Source organism: Pseudopipra pipra, chromosome 1 (assembly GCF_036250125.1).
Source record: "Pseudopipra pipra isolate bDixPip1 chromosome 1, bDixPip1.hap1, whole genome shotgun sequence".
NCBI lineage: Eukaryota > Metazoa > Chordata > Aves > Passeriformes > Pipridae > Pseudopipra > Pseudopipra pipra.
Genome location: NC_087549.1, coordinates 19,266,159 through 19,291,498, shown reverse-complemented (window position 1 = coordinate 19,291,498; position 25,340 = coordinate 19,266,159). Strand labels below are relative to the sequence as shown.

Below are 25,340 nucleotides of genomic sequence, written 5' to 3'. Positions count from 1 at the left end.
TGGGCCATGTCCTGCTTCTTTTACTTTAAAGATGGAAAAATTTCCATGGCTTCAGTTGTTTTCAACAAAGAACTGCAGAGAATTCACTTTGTCATGATGCTGCCACATCGATATTATAATGAAACTGTCTTGTATTTCAAGGTACATACAAGTAGAAATTTGATTGTAAAATCATCTGCCATTCATAAAATTTAGAAAGTCAGTTTTCTTTTTGTCTAAATTTTCTTGCATTTAAGAAATTTTTCAAATCAAATACCTGACGATCAATTTTCAAAGCACTGGGGTTGACATATTGGTTCAATAAAATCACTGACAGTCTTCTATGGAGTACTTAAGAAATAAAAGCTTTAAAAAAGCATTTTAAAACTAGCCTGTTTATAATGCACTATAGAGAAATAATTCCTCTGAAAAATATGCTATTTACAGTCAAATAATTTCATAACTAAAAGAAAAAAGGCAGTAGTGTGGTTTACTAGAAATCACCCCATTCTTGTTGTCAAGATTTTAATCAAAATCCTAGGCCTTGTGGAGTATTCTAGGGATTTTCTCTTGTGTTTTATTAGTTGTTTTTTGAACTATAATCCCAGTAATGAGCAAGTAACAAAACCCAGCTGTACATATGAAACTACCACCTATCACAGTTCTTTCAGTCTCATATAGGATAACCAGAGCATAACCACTGTGAAGCAATACAATTATGAATTTCTTGAGGGGGAAAAAGGAGAGATAAGTGCACAGAAGTCAGCTAACACTGATGCATGGGTGGCTACAGCATGCAAAGGGTTAACAAGATTTTCATTTTAGATAGTTGCCGTAGTAACAATCAGAGAGCTCAGGCTGTATCTTTTCTATTTGTGGGGAATGTTTAGATTTACACAGTAGCTCAGCTTATTATATATCTCCCTTGATTGCTGGATAAGGTTCGTTGATTAAAAACAGAATAAGATGCATTTTTATAATACTAAGGGAACCCACTGCCCCCCACCCCTGCCTCCCATCACTCTTTGTCCAGATCTCACTCAGCTCTCCCAGCACTCGCCTGTTGCCCAAGGTGTGGCTGTAAATCAAGTTTCACTTGAACTTTCAAGGAGCGGGGGCTGGATCCGCCTGAGCTGCTTATAGCAGGAGTGCTTGGTCCTGAGCATTCCTTTTCTCCTTCGAGCAGCTGATGTGGACCATAAGGCCATGCTACCACCAGCGTTGGGTCTGAGCACTACTTCTGTTGTTTCATGTCGCAGCTTGCATTTGCTTTTTCGCCATCCAGAGGTTAGTAAAAAAAAGTTTGATCAAAGGTCACCTCCATAGCAGAGGAGTGAAGAGGCAGATTTTTGAGCGTTCATCACCCAACTGTTCCCCTTAGAATTAGCAGGAGCTGACAGAGGCACTGCAGATACGGCCACCTCCCTTCAATGTGCAAATGGATCCGGTCTTGTGAGAATCAGACAATTATTCATTTCCTTCCCTTAAAAACTCAGAAGGCTTGTGACCACCATAGCAATGCCAGCTGTGCAGACGTGTCAGTGACCCTAAAGCCTGGAGGCTGCCATGCGAGACCAATGCCCTATGCTGGCAACAGCCTCACATCTCACCTGAAAGCTCATATCTCCTGGGAGCAGGGAAAAATCCCTGCTCAGCTGGGACATCAGGTTCAAGTCTGCCTTGAACAGATGCTGCCACTTAGTGCCAAGTGATATGGGGTAGTTGTTTGAAACAGATATGGTGACTGCAGTACTGTGGCATTTTAATGCCAAATTTTGTGACAAGAAGAAAAATTGTGGTGTAAAGTTTTACTATCTTATGTAGTTGATAGCCTGGTCTGCTCTGATTTGGCCAATTTCTAAAGCTTTTACTCTTTGCAAGTTCTTGATTTTTCATACCGCTGGTGCTGTTTGTGGTGTTAGGTTGATTTCTTGGCTCCATAACACACAACTGAAGAGAAGCTTTCTTTTCCTTTTATTGACTTCACTGGGATATTGAAGTGCTAGGAACATTTGTAGGCTGGCTTTTTTTTTTTTGCTCAAGTATCTGAAAATTGGTTTGAAAATTTTACTGGAAGCTAAAGGGATTTGATTTGATTTGATTTGGTTGGATTGAGTTTTCTTTGAACCAGGGAAGGCCTTCAAGGAAAAATTACCTTTTGGAATTAAAAAAATATTTTTTTGTGAAACTGATCTGAGCCAACAGTAGAATAGTTTTCTAATCACTTAAATTTAGTCTACACTGTGGTAGTACAGAGCTTGATTCTTATTACCACATTGAGTTTTCAATTCATACCAAAAAAAAAAAGAAACAAAAAACCTGACCCCTATAACCTAGGTGCAAATTTGTTGGTTTTTTTCATGCTCCCTACTTTTGAAAGTCAGCCCACTTCCACTTAAGGACCACTCCTCAGACTTGTGATTCCAGAGTCTTTACAGCTCCCAAGGGGTTCCATTAGAGAATACAGAGCTGCAGCACTGCTGGCCCAAAGTGATTCAATCTGGTAGTTGACAAGAGTTTGACATGAATATTCTTTAGTCATAGATGTACCCATTTACTACATTAATAATTTTCACACTGTTTTGTTTTTACACATGAAAGTCAATGAATCCATCAGCTCCTTTTAAGAAAACTGTATCACTCTTTTATCAATACTGTCATTTAAACTTAGGATACCAGCCTGTGTATATCTATCAGTCCCAGAAATGAACATTGGTTCATAGTCAAACTCTTACTGCAAAGAATTTAAAAAAATCAATTTATTTCTTTCTGAGAATAAGATCCTTTAAATAAAATTGCCAAGCTGCCAGTGTCTTTGTCTATTGTCACTTATTCTAAGTGATAGGGTTTTTCTGCATTAAAATGGGAGGGGTTTGGGCTTCATTCATTGTTATTTTCAAGTTATAAATATAAAACCAGGTCCCTATCTCCCTTTTACCCCTTCTTTTATGTGTAAATGTTTCATAAGTATCTGTATGAATTTTCCAAGTCAAATGTATTTTCTCGGACCTGTTTTTTACTTATGGAAAGTCTCACCCTTACACCAGCTTCATTGTGTTCAAAACCAAAAGCCTTAAAACAGCATTCCTACACTACTTCTTTGTTTCCAGATTTTAAGATCTATTATGCATAGTGTAGTGCGTAATCATAATTATGCATTCATGATGATGTTTGTACTGGCTTAACTCAGGAATAGTGTGAGAAAGCTAATCTCGAAGCTACAGGCTGTTTTCCTGGACTTTAGATTCTGATCTGAGCTGTTTGTTGAGTCTTACTGGAACCAGAGCCCCGTACTCACCAGTTCTGCTGCTGGACTCTCCATCTTTATCTCCAATCCCAGTGAAGGACCTTCACCCATTCTTTGAAAACTTTTTTTTCATGGAAACTTGCATTGTTGCAGTTCTCAGTCATGCTGCATATAATCAGCACACTGAAACAATTTATATGAGAGCTGTGTTACACAACTATGTCATACAAACTACAAAAAATAAGGATCCTTTTAATCTGCCATTGGGCATTTTAGGGAACTTCTTTTTCATTTTTGCATGAGAACAGTAAAATAAAATCCTCAGGCTTTTAAGGGAGCAAGGAAAAAATTACCTGCTTATGTGTAGCAGATTCTTCAACTGGAAGAAAGTAACTGCTTGCGAGGTAAAGGTTCAGTTTCTCTTCTTGGTCCAAGCCTTCTGAAATGATAAAGAACATGTTAGCACCATGAATCCGTAATTCAGAACTGTGAAAGATCATATTGATGAGAGAGCACAGAATTTGGGAATGTATTTTCTTTGAAATTCCCATATTAATCATTTAACTATACCACTGTTATTTATTTAAAAATCTATACAGAATTTGGTGGTATAGAAGAAAGATTAAAGCCCCTAAAATGTTGCATAGTCATATGTTAAAATCTTTTGAACTTATTTTCTTGTGAAGTCTCTTTTAATATTTTGAAGAGGTTTTTCACTGATAGTATTTGGGAAGGGGTTTTCAGTGGGAAAAAAAATAAAATTTTTGCATGAAAACACTATGCATATCTTATGAAAGTTTAACCAGCTAAAGGAAATTTTATAACAGTCTATCTTTCATAGACTAGAAAAATAGAAATTACAAGTGAATATAAAATACGTGAAGATTCCAGTTATTTGCAAACTTTTCCATCAGTATTATATACAATGTGTGTGTAAAGTTAATTGCTCTCCTTATTACTTGTAAACAAGAGAGCATAGAGTAACAGTGAAAATCTCTAAAGGAACCTTGTTCCAGTTTATTTTTACATAAGCAAGAAAGTATCGTGCATGATGCAACAGCATGCCAGCTAGCAACACACTCACAGAAGATAATTTAAATTTGTTTTACAGACACAAGAAGCTGACTTTAAAGCCATTCCTAAGAAGATTGTCCTTGATTTTACATTATCCTGGGTGGATGTTTCAATTTCTTCCATTTACTATTGTACTTGCTGGGTAAAAAATATCCTAGTGTCTGCTTAATAGTGAAGGAATTTTCTACATGAAGATGTAAGGAGGAATTAGGTTTTACCCCATAATTGTATATTAAGTCAGTGTTAAAATACAGTTGCAATCAAATCCTTTCATATCCCAAGGCCACACATTTGATACAGTACATTGGAAGGTCAGAATACTTAGCTGAGTATACACCCCTTGAGACTCAACAGATGTACAGATACGCGGCCTAATCCCAAAAACGCATTCATAAGTCTAGAAGATCAGAATTGAGCCTTAATTCTCTAAAGGACTGCCACAATGTTGTGTGGTCCTTTCATCCAAATTAGAATGATTCATTATTTCTAGTCCATTAGCACCATCAGGGATAGGTGTGGGCCATAAAATCTGCATTAGGATTTCTAAATATGTCAAGGATAATCTTAAAAGGAGATAAACTGGGATGTTTTAACTGAACTAAAAATAATTAATCAAAGTCATACATGTAGACTTCTGGTTGTCGAATCATGTGTTAAACTTCTACCTTAAATGATTATGCTGTATTAACAAGTATGAAATTTGGGCAGAGGATTATATATTGGATTTAGATTCTTACTTTAAAGTAAAGTGTTTCCTCCTAGTAAAGATATATTAAAAAAGCCTAATAAAAACAAGCATAAAGTCTTAAAAAGTCCTTAAGAAATACATAGAAGATTTTTTTCTATTTCCCAATTTGCTTTCAAATTAGTTAGGTAGGAATTTATATATAATATTTTGTGTGCATTCAGCGTGTGCACCACTGGAGTTCAAGTATTGTGTGATGCATCATCAAGAGAATTACACTGCAATATCTACACCATTGTCTACAATGCCTTTGTATTAAATATATATTTCGTAAACTCCTCACAATATTTATTAGAAGTGTAATCCTAATAGAGCTGCGTTGGTTTATACAGTTAAAACATTGGACAAGTATATACAAAGAACTTTTTATTTTCTATCTCTTGGGTTCTGAGCAAAAAAAAAAGATAGAACTAAAAAAGCCATTGTCTTTTACTGCTGCTAAATCATGACTTATTCACCATTCATGACAAAAACATTCACTTTTCTAAGGTAAAGTACACAACCTGTGTTTGCAGTTCCAAACAAAGTAGTAATAATATATAATAAACAGAATCTATAACTAGCTAATCTGTAGTTCTGTGTAATTGATGTTTTATAGAAGGCTTTATGCATGTCCTTTTTTAATTTTTGTATTTTTAATGGATTCATAGAATCATAGAATGGTTTGGATTGAAAGGGACCTTAAAGATCATCTAGTTCCAAGCCCCCTGACATGGGCAGGGATAACTGCCACTACATGAGGTTGCTCAAAGCCCAGTCCGTCCTGAGTTTGAACACTTCCAGGGATGAGGAATCTTATCCTCTGAGCAACCTGTGCCAGTGCCTCACCATTCTCATACTGAAGAATTTCTTCCTTATATCTAATCTAAACATACCTTCTTTCAGTTTGAAGCCATTCCCCCTTGTCCTGTTGCTACTCCTTTTTCTATTCCTTAGATAAAAATAAACATATGATACATGAAATTTGGACTTCTGGAAAAGGTGTTTTAAATCATCCATTCCAGAATAAGAAAAAGTATGAGAGAAAAAATTACAAAATTGCTCTAAAACAGTTATTATTCCGTATCATACTTTAACTAATCTGTAGATGCAACAGTCATGGTGAATGGCATCTGTGTAAATAGCTGAACCATGGGACCAGGCATCATTAATCCATATGCAATATAAATGCCTTCCTGTCTTCTAGAAAAACCTCCGTAATTGTCCCCTTGGTCATCTGGAATATCTACTGTCACATTAACTACCCCAAACCCAGATGATATTTGTGCAAAGTAAGAGACCAATTGTCAGAAGCTTACCAGGGATGGTTTATCCCAGAGTTTAGTCCCTCAGCCTGTCCAGCGTAAACTCAATGTTTGCAGAATTGCAGCTGAGCCATAGAAGCAGAGGATTTATCTATCTTTCATGAGAAATGTTTAGCAAAAGTGAAAGAAGTTACATTCAAGCAAGTGCATTCAACAAGTGTGTACTGGCAAATATCAGCATGGTCTCATTAGCAGAGAAAGAGATGAAATTCATAGAGTAGACAATAATTTACAGGTGAGGTTAATCCACTATGAAAAACGCACTGATAATTCAGTGTGAAAGTGTGCAAGCAGCACTGCGTTATATCTTGTCTAAAGATAAGTTATATAGTGTGTGATTTTATCAGTACAGGTGTATGTCATCTCTGAAATAGTATTATCCAAAGTATTCAACTTTACAGTAAAGCAGAAAGGTTCAACACCCATGCAGATACCGGAGTGCTAAGACACACTGACAGGGCACATGCTACCCACAGGTATCAACTCACCACAACAGATATGATTCACTTAGAGTTGTCAACTTGCAGAATATCCTCATCATGTTTATACTCATCACAGCATTGACTAAGAATGTGATTTCTTCACTCTGGTCATCGTGTAAACACACAATAAATATATATATACTGCTTTCCCAAGGAACAAAATGAACAGGACAGAGTGTAATAGGAAAAATAAAATGAGAAAGTCAAGGCAAAATACACTGCTATCCATCCCATGCTCTTTGAGAAAGGGAGAAGTTACCTATACATAGTTAGGTATATATACAATGGGGGAAAAAGAAAAGGTGGGAGGACAGGGCAGGGGAGGAGCAGCTGTGGAGTGAAGCCAGATGAAGACTTAATAGGAGAGAAGGACGGGAGTAGAAAGTCTGTCAAGACAGGGTGATATGGGCAGTGGAAGATCATTGAGTGTTCGGAGATCCAGTTTCCAGCTTTTACATTCCTGTTCCAATGAATTAATTGTCACCTCCTCCAGGGCCACAGGAACAGTCAGAAGAAATCACCAAGACTCTCAGCTAGGACAAAGTGCTATAGAATCTGGATTAATTTAAACCTTCCTGGTTTAAATTTGAAGATGAATTCTAAGGACATCCTGGATTAAACAGAACAAACTGAAGTTGCTTTTGACAGCATTACTTTGTACCTAAGTTACAGTGACATTTGATTTTTGTTTGTTTTACAGATTTGAAAAAAAATGTATTCTAGCTAGGTAACACAAAATGATCCCCATGTTTAGTGCACATTTAATTTACATCAGGAAGGCATATTTGATAGCAATAAAAAATTTGGAATCATACTGAAATCCTGACAAGCGTTGGAAAATATTAACATACCTGGAGTGTGAGGTTTTTTTGTTTGAATAATTTCTTTGGTCTGCTTTAGGTTTGTGGATGAAATGTACATAGTGGTGATAGATACATGGTGAAATGTATGTTCAGTTTTGCCACTTGACAAGTGATGATCTCTTGGGGTAAACAGCAGGGTTTCTCAGTTGCAGGGAATCCCAGCTGTCTGTTGGGATTCCATCTGTGTGTACATTTTTTCCCCCCTTATTTGTATTTGAAACATTAAAAGGCTTTGATTTGACCAGCCTCTTCAAATGTTACCAATTCTTTTTCTTCTGTTATCATCAAAAAAGATACTGAGAAGTAACTTCTTTCTTTTTTCCACCACTAGTTTCATGGCCCATCACAAGCAACAATTTGTCTGTGCGGGTATACAGGTTCTTGTATACTCTTGACTCTCTTCATGTAGATGGGTATCTGATGGATGGTACTTGAACACTCCTCTGAAACACTGGATCCTATAAAGCTGTAAAGTAGTAACTCAGTTATCCCAGGATCTCTACAGATTTAGGTGAAATTAACTGCATTCATTATGTTTGTATCACGTTTTCAAAGTTTTTGGGTTGGGTTTTTTTTTTCAACCACAAGGACTACGGACTGCAAAATTTCTTTTTCATTTAGTTTAAGTTTCAAGATCTCACCAACAGAGATTGGAGGCTGTGAAAGCTGAAATCCTGATGCAATTGCAAGATTCCTGGGTGGGTGTTTACAGGCTGGAGACTGCCATGCCTTTGCTTTATTTGGTGATGTTGTCATCAGCATGGAACCACAACATTGAAAACCTCCTGACAACTCCAGTGTTGTGTGAGTGGAGAGGAGTTGCCTTTGCATGTCCAAAAGATAAAGACGTGGCACTGTTAAGTGCTGCCACAGGCCTTGACTGGCAGGTTTTCTAGAAAAGCCTTTGAGATAACTGTTCTTCCAAGACTGAATCCTCCTTGGAAAAAACTTAAGATTTTTCAAGGAAGATACAGAAATGGAAAGACAGTCCAGCTGATTGCATACAAATTAACCACAAAATGCGTATCTGTATCTGTCCACTGAGCTGTTTAGATGACATTGTTTTAGGACTTGATGAATTTATAACCAGTTATATGGTAAAGAAATACATTGAGACAGTCAGTGTAAGTGTGAGGTGATAAAATGGAGTTATCACTCTTCTTATTATTCAAAAACATCTTAAAACAAATATTAATTAATATTTGGCCTAGTCTGAGACCTATGCAAGTCTCTTCTTTTGTTTGGTCCAGAATGACTCTTAGGAGACCTTCCCAGATGAACTGATTTGATGAGCTTATAAATTGCTGTATTGAATATGGTGACCATCAAAGGTGAACTTAACCTCTCTAGAGGGGATGTTCTGCAGTTTCAGCATGTGAGAAGGTGTCAACCCTGTGATGATACAATTGAATTTAAATTGAATTTCAAAGTAGAAACCTCCACTGGTGTATTAACTGATGTTTTACTATCCCATACTTGCATCTGAAGGCACCTGAGGTATATTTACAGCTCCCCTCACTGTATACTCTTTGTTTTAATTGACTACATAAAGTAACACTACACAGTGGGGCATGAGAACTTTCTCAAAGGGCACGAAGACATCTTGGTAACCTTCTGTATCTTTCATGGGTAGTAAGGCTCTTTGGGAGATTTAGAAAGAAAATCTGTTTGCAGGAACCAAAATACAATTGGAAAGACAGCCCCTGGGTATCAGTACATCTCCTTAAATAATGTCAAACGCTTCTTGGAATGCCATGCCTTGGACAGGATAGTTGTGTCACAGTGACTTACTGAACATGAGCTCAGTAGCTCAGTATCTGTTTCTTGCTTCAGCACAGCTTCTTGGGAAACAGCTGGCACCAATCTGGCATTTAACATGAGAATTTCACAGACTTCAAACTACTTGATCATACTGTATTTCTCTTCAACATCGAGGTTTCCTCAAGTTTCTACCAGGCCACACACATCATATGTTAGAAATGTTTTCAGGAAAGAGCCCATCTAATGTTACTTGTCAGCACTGATTCCTTTAGCAAGAGTGCAAAACTGTTTTCAGCCTGCTGTGATGGCTATTTTTATCTCCATTAACCTCTTGACTGAATATAAACATTTATTGAGGGTTACCTCTCTTGTTTGTCCAGTTGCTTCAAAGGTTAGTAAAAAGTGGATGCCTGCCTGACCTCTTTTATCCTCATTAGCTGATTCTAATTGTTTCCTGAGAGATCACAGTTTTGACCCTGCTTGTCCTTGTCAAATTTGTCTAGTTATGGCACAAAGACATTAGCAGAAATTGCATTTTCAGGTAAAAATTACTCAAGTGTAGAATGCACACTTACCTAGTGTAGAGCAGTGAACAATACTGTGGTTTTATAATGTGCCCTCATTTATAAAATGTGAAGTTACTACTGTATGGCCCCATCTTACAGACGTCCACGTTAGCAGAGCCCTGTGATTATACATAGGCAGTAGGCAGGATGTTTTGTAAGCTTTTGACCAGTTTGTAGCAGTTCTTTTGGAGGGCGAAATTAAATTATGTTTAGTTTTTGAATTCTTATTTCTAAGCAGTTGAAATATTATTGCTCCTGTGACAGGAAAACTTTTTTTTTTGTGTAAAAAGGTACCTTTCTTATGCTAGAGTTATTCCTAATAGCACTGTAAAAAAACTCCAACAGCATAAAGTAGGTAACACCTACCTCCACTATTTTGGGAGTGACCAACTAAATTTTACAGTATGACAAGTATATCTCATGAATTACAGGATGATTTTCATAGAACTCTGTGAGAGTCAGTGCATGAACTACTTCAAGGGGGATGACGTCCCAAAGGTGAAGAGCTGTCATGAAGAACATGTTGCCTTGCGAAGACTTTCTTCTATGTCAAGCTAAGAAAGCCTTTTTTCATGTTCCTCAGTGGTTCTCAGCCATGGTTGTACAGTTCAGACAAAGGACCTGGCAGGTCTCAATTAGGTATCTCAAACAGACAGGTCCCAGGCTTCATAGATTGTAACCAGTGCCTTAAATCCCACAGACACTTAGTGCAGATTAAAAAGCGCTGGTGTAATGCGCTCAAAGCACGATATCCTGCTTTAGAAGCGGGTTGCAGCATTCTGCACCCGCTTCAGCTTTCAAATGGATTTAAAATGTAGCCTCAGGTATAGCGCATTGCAGTAGTCTAATCTTGAGGTGATAAAGGCATGACTGATTTAACCATAGCTTCTTGTTATCTTGAACTGGGGTCTTTTCATTTTAACCATTTTAAGGAAATGGCCTTTCCTGAATCAGCAGGCTTGCTTCAGTTCTTGCTGTGTAATAAGGCACAACAAGAGCAATCCTCTCTCGGTGGTGAACACCTCCTATGAACGTGTGAACCTCACAGGATGCCAGACCCCAAGAACTGCTGCCATGGTCCTGACTTGCCTTACAGCTCACACAGTATGGCTGTGAGGTGCATCAAAGACAAGCCATGGCTCATATCCTTCAGTGGAGCTGCCAAGCTTTACAAGCAGCCAGGGCCTTGTGAAGTTTCGCTTTCATATTAAAAGAAGTTTATTTACATATCTGTGCAGCTTGGGCGCAGAGCTATGAGAGAATGGGAAATTCTTTTGAGGTGTCCACCAGTTCTTCTAGGCTAGAAGAGCTGTGAAACAAAACACCCTGTTCCTCCTCCAGTCTATCTCTAGTGCTTAGAGACCACTTACAGCTGCAGAGCTGATTAAGAGTTTTACTGCCAAGCCAACCTGGAAGCTAATTTAGCGATAACCATGTAGTTCTTTAAGTTTCAAAAAAGCCCTGTAAATGGGGAATGGCAAAGCAGACACATATGCTGGCTGCTGGTGCTCAGTCTACCTGCTGCTGTCCCTGCTTTGCCTCAGAAGGGATAAGGCACCTGCCTGGGCTCCTTGCCTTGTCTGGAGAAAACTGGGGTGGTGGCCTGGGACTAAGTCCACCCCTTTACTAAGGGAGAGACTAATCTTCATGAGAAAGTCAAATGGTATCTCTGCATCTCATTCTTCTTTAGCAGTATGTGGTTAAGTATAATCCTTTCCCAGGATGTATTATTTGTCCTGACTATGTAGATAATAAACTATTGCCCAGCACAAGAAGATCCTGATATTATTTGAGGCTTTTTGATACCACCTTAATGCAGATAAATACCCTTAAAGATGGAAGAGACACAATGTAATGTCAGACGTCTGGAAAGAAGAAAACCAGAAATAGGAATTAGATCTTGTGAAAATTAAATAGATGATCCCTTCGGCACTTAAAAGAGAATTTTGGTTTGTTCTGCTTTTCAACTTGGCCACCAACTTAGGAAAAAAAAACCCTTGTTTGAATGTCTTGATCAGTTATGGTGTACTTGTAAAAGTTCACTAGCTGGATAATATTGCACTGTCTTTTGCTTGTATGTGGGATTACCAGAGACTGAGAGCACATATAAGCACAAAAACATGTTAAAGGTTTAACTGAAATGGCAGTTGCAGAAATGCAGCAAGTGGTAGGAACATGTCCTGATCCTCCTCCACATTATTGCTGTGAAGCCGTGGTTACTAACATTCATGTTACAGCTTGTATTTAATTCGGGTATGATTCTCAGGTGTGTGAGGAATAGCTACTTTTCATTGTTTCCATGGCAGCCTTAGCACTGTTTTGGTGTAAATTACACTGAAGTCCAGACTTTTCTATAATAGAAGATAGAGATGATAGTTCGATTACCTTTCATCTCACCTCTTGCAGCTCTTTTTTGGTTCATGCCTTGTTTACATCATTATTTTCCATGCAGTCCATATGTAAATACTTTGCACTGATTTCATAACTGATAATATCAGGATTCTTGATAATTTACGTAGGAATATAACCAAATTTTTTAAAAATTAATAAAATTGTCTTGTTTATTGGTCAGTTATTAATTAGAATGTAAATTCAGAATATAAGTGCATGCAGCTGCGTTGACTCTAGCAAACATGCTTTCTGCAACTTCCCTTAGAAAAACAGTATTAGGAACTGAGACATTGCATGTCTCTGGTTTCAGTATTTTTACACTAGGTAGGTATATTTTTGCTAGATGTTACATTCCTTTCTCCTAATTTCATTCATCATTTCTACCTGTTTTTTCCAATACTTATGGAGGATGAATAATGTCATGGAGTGCATATAGATGAAGCGTGACTTATGCCCAAACAATTGTATGAAAAATGCAAAATCTGAAGTGAAAATTAAGTAAAAAGTACTATCTTTGATAAAACATTACTGGAACTTGAAAAGATAAAAAAACCCTGAATTATGAAGAACTGTGATATTTAATATATATTTTTCTATAATCGTTATTAAAATATTGGTATATCATAATTATAGTAACTATATATTTTATATAATTATTAATTATATCTTATGTAACTAAAACATTTTCAATAATATCTTATTTTCAATAAGTATTTTCCTGTCTATTTTGTGAGTTCAGTAGGTTCTGTGGTAACTCTTTATACTTCACTACATTTCTAGAACAGTCATAGATAATAAATGTGGCCAAAGCATCTGGAAAGTCCATTATGATTTTCTGTATCTAAATTTTTTTTACTCTCTTAGTCATATCACAATAGAACGTAAGTGGAGCCAACTAGAGAATTATTGGTGGAATATAAAAATAACTAAATTCTCTTGCAGAAGGTTGGAATGTCTTGGACAGAATTATATTGTAGGAGAAAAAAACAATTAAAAGTTATGTTGTGACTGTTGTAGTTTGTACTCTCTGTTGTGGTTTCTTTCTTGATACAGAGAAAAAGAACTGTGAATGACAGAAGCCTAAGTGTCATCTCAGTGCCACATACTGACAAACTCAGGATTGCCCACGGGAGTTAAATGTTAATAAATTTGAGGCCTCTGCCTTAGGTCCTCAAATACCAAATTCTCTAAATATAGAGTATGAAATATGGACAGGAGATGGTTTTATTAAATTGACTCCATGCCTTTCAGGTGTGGTAATGCCATGCTTTACTTTTGAGCCTTTCAATGGATTAATGCAACTTGTATTTTAGTCTTTGTGGAGACAAAGTCCAGTGAATATTTAGCATTATTATGATTTCAGACATAGTAAAATCACACATCAACACATAGCAAAGGAGGGAAAATTCCATTATCCATTCACAACTATTTCCTGTGATAATACAGATGTTACCCAGGACAGATCTTTGAAATGGATACCGATTCTTTAAATTCTTTCCTGTCTGTTTCAGGAAATAGTGAGATCCTGTTGATAATAATGTACAATGTGTCTAAAGTTCACTTCTAAACACTTGGCTCTTTGCTGTGAAAGTCATCTGCATTCCCTTTATAATTCTCAGCCACCAGAGATCTGCTTAATCTTGGAGATCTGATCCAATATCATTCGGAAAAATCCTTGATAATAGTTTCACCATTCAGTCAATGAAAGAACTAAAGCTTCCTGCTTGTGTCTTCTTAAAAAAAATCCTGAGGCAGAGGAATAAGAACTTGGCTGATGGATTTGGAGCTTTTGTTGTTTGCAAATAAAATTATTATTACTATTATTATTCAAGTTCTTAATCAAGGCAAGCAAATGGCATCTGTTTGTTATCGTCCTTCCTACAGAAGACAAAGGCTTCAGTCCCTATGGTACTGACTGCTGGCCCCAAGTGGTTGCTGGATGTGACTTGGCAAGGAGTAGAAGACAACAAAAACAACTGCATTGTGTACAGCAAAGGTAAACACAAGCTTATTTTTTTCTCTACTTTCCTGTGTGAGCTACTGAGACAAACATATACCTGTTGCATAATAGGAAAATTAATAGTATGTCTCCCCTTAATGTCAGTTTTCCCTCTCATTTTCCTCCCACGTTCTGGTTTTGCCTTTTTTTTTAATTTTAGTTATATAAAAACCCCACATAGTCTCTGCAGTTTATTAACTGCTTTTTAAACACTGAAGGACATCAGATGACATAAGACATACCATCCATTTCTCTCTGAGAGTTAGTGCCTCTTGGGAAACATCAGTAAAGTCTATACACTTTGAATAGATGAATTCTTTTGGGCATTTTATTGGGCATACTGGATATCATTTCTCCATGTTACGTTACGTTACATTGTAGACTAGTAACTGAAATCCAGTTTTGTAAGAAGAGCGAGGACTTGATTGGACTATGAAAAGACTTTATGTCAGCATGGTAACAGAGGATAACTGGAACTGGGTTTCAGGGTTGTCACCTCTGACATTCCAGTCTCTGTGTAGTAGCCTGAATGTGATGATGCTTCACTGAAATGTATTAGCTCGTTGTAATGGGTAGCACTTCTGTCTTATGTGAATTGTCAGATTTGCTCAAGCCAGTACAAGTTCTTATGAGGCTCCCTACCAAACTTGCTTTATCTAACCTACCACATCTAACAGCTCCTTTGGTTCAAGATGCAAAGGCTTTTGTCTTGCATCTTTAAACAACCCAAAGAGTCTCAGGTTCAGTCCATAGCACCATGGACTATGCACCACACTGTCCAGTCAGTCACTGTGAAAGCTTTTAAATGCAGTTATGGAATCGTTACAGTACGTTAAAAAAAAAAAAAATATAAACAAAACACCACTTGAATATATGGAATAAAATTAACTTACTTAGTGTAGCTGTGTTTGGCATTCACCCTAAAGATCAGGTTGCAAAACTATGACTTTCCTTCCTTGTATTTCAATCACCAATCTCAGCACTTTGTGAATACTTCAGAACATGCACTGTTCTTGTTTAATTTCTTTTAGGTTTTATTTCTAACCGAACAGACCTACTGAGATCAAAGATTTGTTTGCTGAGGCAACCTAGTGACCATTTCAGCATACAAGCATCCAGGCAAATAAGCATCCATATCAATATATTAACATACAAAACACTAATCATAACATCAAAGACTCCTAAAAACTTACTAGAAACAATTACAACTTGTTCCTATAATCATTGCAATTTATACACTTATAAGAGGATTGCTTTTAAACTGCCACAAGCCTTTGAAAGTTGAAACGCTGAAAACAGGGAATTTGCATGTTAAAAATGGTTCGCACACCAGGGTCTTATAAATTCTTTCTATTATAATTACAGAATGTCAACACATTCATTCTACAACCTGAAACACCTGCAGTACTAGAGAACTGGGCTCAGATCTAAAAAGGGTTGAGCTGCCCTCCCTTTACAGCTTGCTGATTGCAGCCCAAGTGGAAGAAGCAGCAAAGTGCTCTGAGTAACGAACACAGTGAAGCTTTTCTCATGACTCCAGAGCTGCAGTTTGCTGTTCATAGTGTTGAATGATCACAGGCAAACTTTCCTGCAACAACGTTTTAATGTAATGGGAAACTACTTTCCCTCCAAAATATAGCTTCTGCAAATTCCCATAGGATGATATCTTATCAGGTATTACATTCTTTAGCACATATTTACCAGTTGGACTTTTCATCTTCAAAGTACTTTACTAACACTAACTAATTCATTAGACAGTTTCAGTGCTATCTGTCAGATTTATTCTACCGAAATACAATTTTTTTTGTCAAATACTGAGAACTTGCTTCAGTTTGATACCATATGATTAGCCTAAAACATTAGTTTTTTCATTCAAAGGTGGTGGATTTTTTTTCACTGATTATACTGGTTATTTTAGTACTTGGTTAACAAGGTATGATGAGACAGTTACACAATACTCATGGTGAATTCTATTGTCTTTACCAGAGATGTCTATTATAACTAAAGTTGAGGGTAAATTTGAGGATAAATACATGTTTAAAACCTACTACTTCACTAAATTAATGCAGGAAATAAGTTATAGATATGCTTTGCCTTCACTGCATTCTGTTCCTTTCTTTTCACTTTGAGGTGGCTGTTCTGTCAGTCATTAAGCACTTACTCTTGCCTTGAGCTCTGCTGGGATTTTTTTACTAGAAAGATTAATTGACTTGGATCACAAAACAATGTCAAATAGAAGATGGTAAAATAAATAAATAGAATAATGTTTCTTCCTTCAATTTGTATCTCATCATTCCAGATTACATTGCTTTGATTTGTGTTAGCTTTCTGTCTCCTACAGTGCCATTACTTCTAATGAAACGGTGTCAGCTGGCATGTAGCTGTAATTCGATGTTATGTTGTAGTTGCATGTGTATAATTTTGTTAGTTTGCTTAGCAATACATTGTTATTTCTGAAAGCAGTTAGCTGAACAAATGTGTGGAATTGTCTATGTAGCAGATTTGGTCACCTGGAAGCTGTTTTCCATACTATACTCAAGATGAGATGAGTGGAGTAAATAGGCACATTTCTAAGAGAAAGATAAGTTTAGAATTGGCTAGAAGTACATGGTGCTGGTCGATCAGTTGCTGACTCAGAAGCACATGCCATATTTCCTTTTAGCTTATTACAGTGATATCTGTGAGAGCAGAATTTTCCCCAGATCTTTCAGAAGAACATAGGAATGTTAGTCTGATTTCCAGTTCACTAGACACTGTGAGCACTGTGATCACCCACATATTGCACACAGAATAATCATGGGGATAGGTGCCTAGAATGCAGGTTTTATTAAAAAAGAATTTGTGCTGGCCAGCTAACTCCCTATTTCCCTTCAATGTTCTCCATAAAATATTTTCCCTAAAGAAGCAAACACAGAAAGTGTGTGTGCATATGTATGTGTGTATATATGTGATGTACACATATAGGATTATATTGCTGAGTTATTACAGTGGAATCACAAATCTTTAGATGAAGAAAACAGTTATTAAAAAACACACATCAGAATAAATTGAGTGAATAGCTATGAAATAAATATTCAGCATTTGAAATTAGTGGTATTCTAATTATTCTACTTAGTCTAGGATCACTACCTGTATTTTTATAACTACCTTTCCCCAATACTAGGACAAGGAAACTTTTACAACTGTAATTATATTTCTAAAAAAATGCTCTTTTTTTCAATATTTACCTCAGACTTCTCTTATGTTTCAAAAACAGTCTATTTACTAATTTGAGATATGTCCTAGAAACTGAGATTTGAGAGACAGATTTTATGAATTTTAGCTTATCTAGAATTATAAATATGTTATTTTTAAAAACAGCTACAGTGTAATTCAGGCAAGATATATTGTTAGAAAGTATAGATACATGAACTGTATGGTCATTGCCAAATGGTGTACTTGAGAAACATTTGTGCCTAACAGAGTTGTTCACCAGACCTGGAAAATCTCTAAGACCACAGGTAGGAGTCACCTCACAAGCTAGGAGGGGGCTGGGGTATTTACTGCAAATCTCTCACTAGGACAGCAACAATTTTAAAAATTAAATTTTGACTGACCAGAATAGAAACAGTGTAAAAAACACAGTTGCACAGACTAAAAACCATGCTCATATAACAGACATTTTCCTAGATAGTATTTAAACCATTTATGTGAAATGTATGGATACCATATGTTTAGTGGCATTGTTAAAACAGGGTGTCTGTACAAATATTTAGCTGTGGGAATTATAAAATCATAAGGCGATTAAGTTAGCTAGTTGTGAAATTCCAATATTGCTTTTTAAATGACTTCAGGATATAGGAGGTGCTAAGGTTATTATCTGTTATCAGGAATACAGCGGAATTGTACGACTGGATAATAACTAAACAACTGACACAATGTAAAATTACATTATCAGTGTGTTAAAACAAAATTGCGCCCTAAAGGAGTCTACATGCCAGCTCAGAGCTGCAGTGTAATTATGCTTAACTCTGATAATTAAAATACAACGGAGATCAACAGAATCATTTTCATTAAGAAAATTATTAATGATGGTGGTATAACAGTAATTGATTGCAGAGCACCACAGGATAACTCTGTGCAGGAAAACCAACATGTGTAACGTGTGTCCGGGCCGGTTGGGTTGCGTTGTGTACCACTGAGCATGCTGCCGGCCAGGTGGCAGCCGTGGGGCACATCTCCTGCTGCAAAGCCTGAATCAGAAAATGACCACTTGGCAGGCTACCCCTTGGAGGGAGAGGGATGGGTGCTGGCACATGGGGTAGTGGGATGGGGTCAGGTGTGGCTGCCAAAAAGGAGGGAGCCACAGCACACTTCTTAAGCCAGCAATTGTCTCAGTTTGTGTGAGGCAGTGTTCGGTTTTGCATTTCCATTAGTGATTTATGGATGTTATTTCCTCCTCTGCCTGGCCTCACTGAATAGTTTATGCCCTTCGTTATTTCTGAGAGGATGCTGGAGGAGAAAAGCCATCCTCACCCCAGCGCGGTTCCACAGGCACTGCATGACATCTTCGTAAGTGATTCCACAGGATGCTCCTGTTAATTGTGCCAGTGGTGCAGACACATGATACCAAATGCCGTAAAAAGCCTCCATGTCTCCATAAGTGAAATCACAGTCAATGCCCACTGAGCAACTATAACAAAATCCTTGCTAGGGAGAATGTTGCCTAAGGGTGAGATCCAAGAATTGTCATTTTCTTTTGGTGAACGCAGAAACGGAGAGAGGGGGGAGTGAATGCGGGGGAGTGCTGCTCCACACAGCTGAGGGATGGGTGCTTGATCAAACAGATGCAGCTTTTGAAAGCTGCCCAAGAAAGTCTATTCTCCAATCACAACAGAGAAGAAGCCTGTTAGTGTGGATTTACAGGATGATATTAGTTAAAATGACAGCTGCCCACACTGAAACTGTGTCAGGTAGCTAATTTATAAATAGCAGCTCGAGGAAAGGCAGCAGAGTGGAGAGGGCAGGGCAGAAGTCGGGGCTAGAGGCGGAGAGCTGTGCTTGACCCTTCTGGGGCTTCCACTGGCTGCATGGCCCCATGGTTCACTTAAAATAAGTCAGGAAATACCTAATTCTTTACTAAATTCACTGGCACTGGGGTGAGTTATTTAGCTGATGTATGTGCCGTATGTTGAAGACACAAACACTGTGAAAAGGTCACATGAAATTACTAGTAAAAATTGAAGGCAATTTTTAATTAATTTTACTAATTTAAAGTAAACATTCTAATTTTTAACATGCAGGAAAATTCAAGTGTTGCAACAGAAAGGCTCTTAAATATTCCTTTAGTGACAGAGGATTACTTTTCTTGATTGTTCTGTGAGATCCTTGATACCATGTTTTCCTGAGCAAAAGAGTTTTCAGCCAGCAAATACTCTTTTTTTGTCCCTACAACTTCAGGCAATGTAATGGTACATTGTACCACAAACATACAGCATCAGGGACCTTAATGAGACACAGGTCAAACATCATAAGGAGTTTAAACACTGCTGCATTAGAGTATGAGTATAATTTGGTCTGGGTCAGAGAACAAGTTGTTTAGTAGGCCGAAGGTTAACTTGGGGCATATATTTTAGATTGCAAGGGGCTTCTTTCCACATACTATTAAAAGCAAATCGAGTGTATTTACTTAGTCTGTTCCACATGGACAATCAGAAAACTGCAGTATCTCCTGTCCTACTGGATACCTCCATTAGCTAAACAGTGTGCTGAAGCCTTTGGTGGTGCTAAAGGTTTTTGTTTTTCTTTGTATCCACTGACAAAAACATCTGAGTTTTCAACAGCATACATCTGACACTTACCTGAATATCAAAGGTCCATGAAAGAGCTTGTTTTAGATTTCTTTTTCACAATACTGAAAAATTGCAAAGTATTTCTTAATAGAGTTATAATTGTGTGTATAATGCTTACATGAAATGATATATCTGCTTTCACAGTCATTGGAAGAATGTGTCGTGATACAGACATAATGGGAGTGATTGGTAGGCAAGTAGATGTCAGGCTCCATGTTTGGTTTTGCAGGGATGTTGAGAAGGCAGGATGCCAAATGGCACCATTGCAAACGAAACTATTGCAAATCAGTCCTGGTAATTTCCTTGCTGGCCACAGAAGAAAATATTTTGTCCCCATCACTAGTGGTCCTTATTACTTATGGCAGACACAGTGTTGTAGACTTAATTCAAACACTATTCAGCTTCAAAGAACTCAGGAAGCAGGACTGTACTTTTTCCTTATTTTTATTTTTTACCTCTACAAATAGATCCAATGGGCAGTTTTCTACTTTAGGGAGTTAGAGGTCAGGGCCTTGTATATTGTCTTAATTACCTACAATAAAAATGTTGTTTTATGCATCTTTATGGATATGTATATAATAGCATACAGTGAATTATTACATGGCCTTTAAATTCTAAGCATGTAGATAATAAAGGGAAAATGACAAGAAATGCAGATGTACAACTATATTTCTACTTCCAACATGAAAATGCTTTTGTTCATTATTGAACAAAATTATATTTTGTTTGAATTACATTTACATATCAGCCAAATTTTTTTTAGGTTGTTTTTGTATGTATATTGTTTTGGGTCTCTTTTTCTTATGTTCTTCTTATCACTTATTATGCAGTTTATTTCATAGTTTGAAATTGGAATTGTTTTTCATTTGAAGAGACAAGAAAATAGGCAGAATACTGACATGATTTGCACAGAATTATATTTTTTGGACTGAAGATTTAAAAAATTGTACACTGATTCTATAAGTCACCTATGAGATATTCAAGATGGAAAAGAAGCCCAATATGTACTTCCTATTGTGACCATGTGAAAAGAAATATAACCTCAACCATTGAGACCACTGGCAGCAATAAATGTAAACAGAATGCAGAGATTTTTTTATTTTTTTCAATATATGTATTTGTCCCTCATTTTTCTAAGTCAGTTTCAGTAGAATCAGTCATTTAGAAATCAGTTAAAGAAAAATATTGTCCTTATTTTCAGGATGTGATATAGATGCTAAATGTGTTTTATTTTTAATTAAATTGGGTTTTGTATCCGTTATGCTACGTAGACTGCAATAACCTTGTGACCCTTGGTGCTCGTGGTACCATTACCTTTGTCATCTTCCCTGCAAAGCAAGAGGGAAGGAAAAAAAAAAAAAAAACAAATTTGCTGAGCCACACATTTCAAGTTGTCGACAACCCCATCCACAAGAAAACAGAAGAAAATATATATGCACTCTGTCCTGTCAAAAGGCTTTCACCTTATCTTGAGAGACTGTCAGGGCAGGAACATCATGGAATGGACAGGAGTCTATTAAATTAATAAGCTGCTGGATGGTGTCTGGAGAGTTATGATGCTCCATAAATCCAGTTTGATCATGGTGGACAAGGTTTAAATCTGCAGACTTCTAATACACATCCAGGTCCTGAATTGGATTTGAAGTTTTGTGCTGGAGACACAGAGATAGTCCTGTAGCTTATGAATTAAGATTTATCATTTTTTTCATACTTTTTTTTCTCCTACACTTCTTGACAAAAATGAAAACACCTTAGGGATCCTGGCAAATGTTACTGCTTGAAATGAAAGAGCTGTTGTCAAGGTGAAACCATGACCTAGAAGCCTAATATCAAACCTGGGTCATTCTTTTCAGGCAGCTCCATTGGTGCTAAGTATAAAATGTCTGTATGTGAGGAAAGGGGGCTGGATTAATCTGCAGCCTGTTTTATAGTGATTCCTATCAAATTTGTATTTGTGATACAAGGCAAACTAATGGTGTGCCATGTACAAGCAAAAGCTGAAAAATGTAGGAATATATTCTTCTCCCTTTCAAGGTAGCTGTGTGTATAATGGACAGTGCAGTGTGAGAATTCTGTGTCCCTTACCTCTAAACGGTTTATGCCTAGTGGTAATAATCAAAGGAAGACTCTTTTATATTCAAGGTTCCAAGCTCCAAGGAAAACCTGTGATGTGCAGCCGTGATGTCCAAGTGGGCTGTGGAGCTGGGCTGCCTGGAATGCAATGTTAAAATCATGTTGGATGTGTTTTGTCTTTAGCAGCTTACAAGCGAGATCATTATTATGGCACCATGGCTGGCATTCAAGTGTTTTTTGGCCACTTAAGTGACCTGCAAGTCAGTGATTTATTATAAGTCCCTAAGCTCCTATTCTTGCTACTCTGGAGACTCCAGCAGGTGATTCCTGTGCTTGATTACACAGACAACAGGAGCTCTCTCTTCCCAAATTCCCTAGTCATATTTTGGATCCTACCTTATTTATTGATGATATTTAGAATCTATGTTACTTTTAAAAGCAATTTGTGCTTTTTTTGTTCTCATTGTTAATTTAGGAGCTTAAAGAGACTTACTAACATTAGAGAAGTCTGAAAGCAATGTATATGTTAAAGGAAATTGATAACTTCTGTTGCAATACCAGGGACACTGAGATTTGTTTTATGCTCAGGAAAATGGATTTAGAGCTGAAAGGAATTGAAAAAAAGTTCTTCTGGTGTGTAGGTCTCCTTAAACAGAAAATGGGATCAAGGTATAACCCTTGGTCACATCCATACATATATCTCCCTCCATTGTCTTTCAGGAATTATATAAGAGCTGTAGCTAGGGATCATGTGTGACTGAATCCTGACCTCTCTATTGATCCTAGGGATCAATCTGTGTACTCTCTGATACAAAGATCGATGTCAGCATTTCTCTCCTTCTCCCATGGCATTCCAGCACTGCTCAGTACTGTAGGCAGAGGCTACAAGGAGCAGGACTTCACAGCAGGGTGCCATGGTGCTGAGGCCAGCACTGCAGAACACATCTATTTTTCCTAATGCAATGGTAATTGCACCCTGTTTTTTGAGGCAGGTTATGAAGTGTGTATAGTGAAATGGGGAGAAGGGAGACCAGAGGTTAGGGAAAGAACTCCAGCATAGTGCAAAATGTACTTGAAGCAGGATGCTCACAGTGCCTTCAGCTGCCCCTCTTCTCATCAGGGCTGGAGCATCCATTAGTCTTCTCACTGTTTTAGTCTTCTCTGAAGAAAACTGAAGAAAGTATGAAGAAGTTGCAACCTGCTTCAATGTTGGTTTAATATCTAAGGAAACCCCTGTTACTGCTAACACGGATAAAACTTAGCAGTTTTTTAAAAATGTAATTTCTTTTGAAAAAGCACAGAGAAAAATGCTATTTTAGATTTTTGTTTTGTTTTGTTTCTTGTTTCAGTTTAATTCTGTTGGGGCATGTGGGGCAATGTGACGCTGTGAAACAGAAACTCTTTTAAGCTAGAGTGTGCTTAAATTATGATACTTGAAGTTAGTTGCAATGTTGAAGTAGATTTAGTAGAGATGTTCTGTAACTGAGTGGTGATGTACATGACTGAATTGGTCAGTGGCATGCAGAACCAAGGCTTGTTTCTGGAGCAGAATTTGCACCTAAGATAATTTTCTATGATAATATCATAGTATACAGGTATATACACATGGATACATGCATATAAATCTATAACAATAAAAACCAAAACCTCGGGCCTCAGTTAGGGTTTCACTCAAGCTACAGAAAGGTGTGAAATCTCTTCCTATAGCTGCAGTATATACTTTTGCATGGGCGGCTCCAGCTATTCTGAGCAATTATATTATCACAGGTTAGTAGTTGTTGGGAGGAAATATTATTTGTAAAAGAGTTTAGAAGATAGAAAGAATAAGTCCTAGCTAACATTTTTAAAGCTCAAGAAAATTACTACTGTTAGCTTTATAAATTACAGAATAATGTTAGTTTTGCAATAAAATGGTGAAAACAGAAGACAACAGAGAAAAAATATGTTTTAGGGAGTGCAAATCAATGTAAAAAGAATATTGAAAAGTTAGATTGTGTTAGAAACATTAGAAGAGAGGTTTATTCAGACTTAATCAGATGTATTTAATAACCATTGTAACTTTTTATTTAAAAAATCAAAATGCACAGTCAGATAATACTACTACTCTCTGTAACATTATTTCAGTGAATGAGGAATTCTTGTTTGAGACAGTGGTGATGTAGAAACACACATAAATTGAAATTTTTCTTTTACAGTTAGGACTGTGCACTAATTATTCAAGATCCGAACAGATGAAAGACATCTATGAGAAAACTGAGGATCATTGGGTTAATAGGAGTTTACTAATATAAATCATAGAATCATGGAAGGGCCTGCGTTGGAAGGACCTCAAAGATCACCTAGTTCTAATCCCCCTGCTGTGAACAGGGACACCTTTCACTATACTGGGTTGCTCAGAAATGCATCCAGACTGCACTTAAAAATTTCCATGGATGAGGCATCCACAACTTCTCTGGGCATCCTCTTCCAGTGCCTCACCACCCTCACAGAAGATAATTTTTTTCCTGTTATCTAGTCTAAACCTACGCTTTTTCAGTTTGAAACCATTCCCCCTTGTCCTGTCACTACATGCCCTTGTAAAAGGTCCCTCTCCATCTTTCTTGTGGGCTTCGTTCAGTTACTGGAAGGCCACAATTAGGCCACCCCAAAGCCTTCTCTTCTCCAAGCTGAACAAACTCAATTCTCCTAGCCTTCCCTTGTAGAAGAGGTTCTCCATCCCTCTAATCTTGGTGGCCCTCCTCTGGACTCACTCCAACAGGTCAATGTCCTTCCTGTGCTGGGGAACCCAGAGCTGGACACAGCACTCCAGGTGGGATCTCACCAGAGTGGAATAGAGAGGCAGAAACACCTCCCTCGCCCTGCTGCCCACACTGCTTTGGGTGCATCTCAGGATACATTTGGCTTTCTGAGCTGCAAGTGCATATTGTTGGCTCATGTCCAACCTCTCATCCACCAGCACCCCCAAGTCCTTCTCAGCAGGGCTGCTCTTGATCTGTTCATGCCCCAGCCTGTATTGGTAGTGGGG

At 37.4% G+C, this 25,340-nt stretch overlaps 1 protein-coding gene across 6 annotated transcripts in view; it reads left to right on the top strand.

Annotated features, from left to right (window-relative positions):
- Positions 1–25,340, top strand: part of ZFPM2 (zinc finger protein, FOG family member 2) — a 309,968-nt gene that overhangs the window by 184,471 nt on the left and 100,157 nt on the right. For all 6 annotated transcript variants that reach the window (XM_064646901.1, XM_064646870.1, XM_064646863.1 and 3 more), the window contains one exon: positions 14,297–14,408. In XM_064646901.1, coding sequence (XP_064502971.1) covers positions 14,297–14,408 — 112 coding nt within the window. The remainder of the gene's footprint in view (positions 1–14,296; positions 14,409–25,340) is intronic.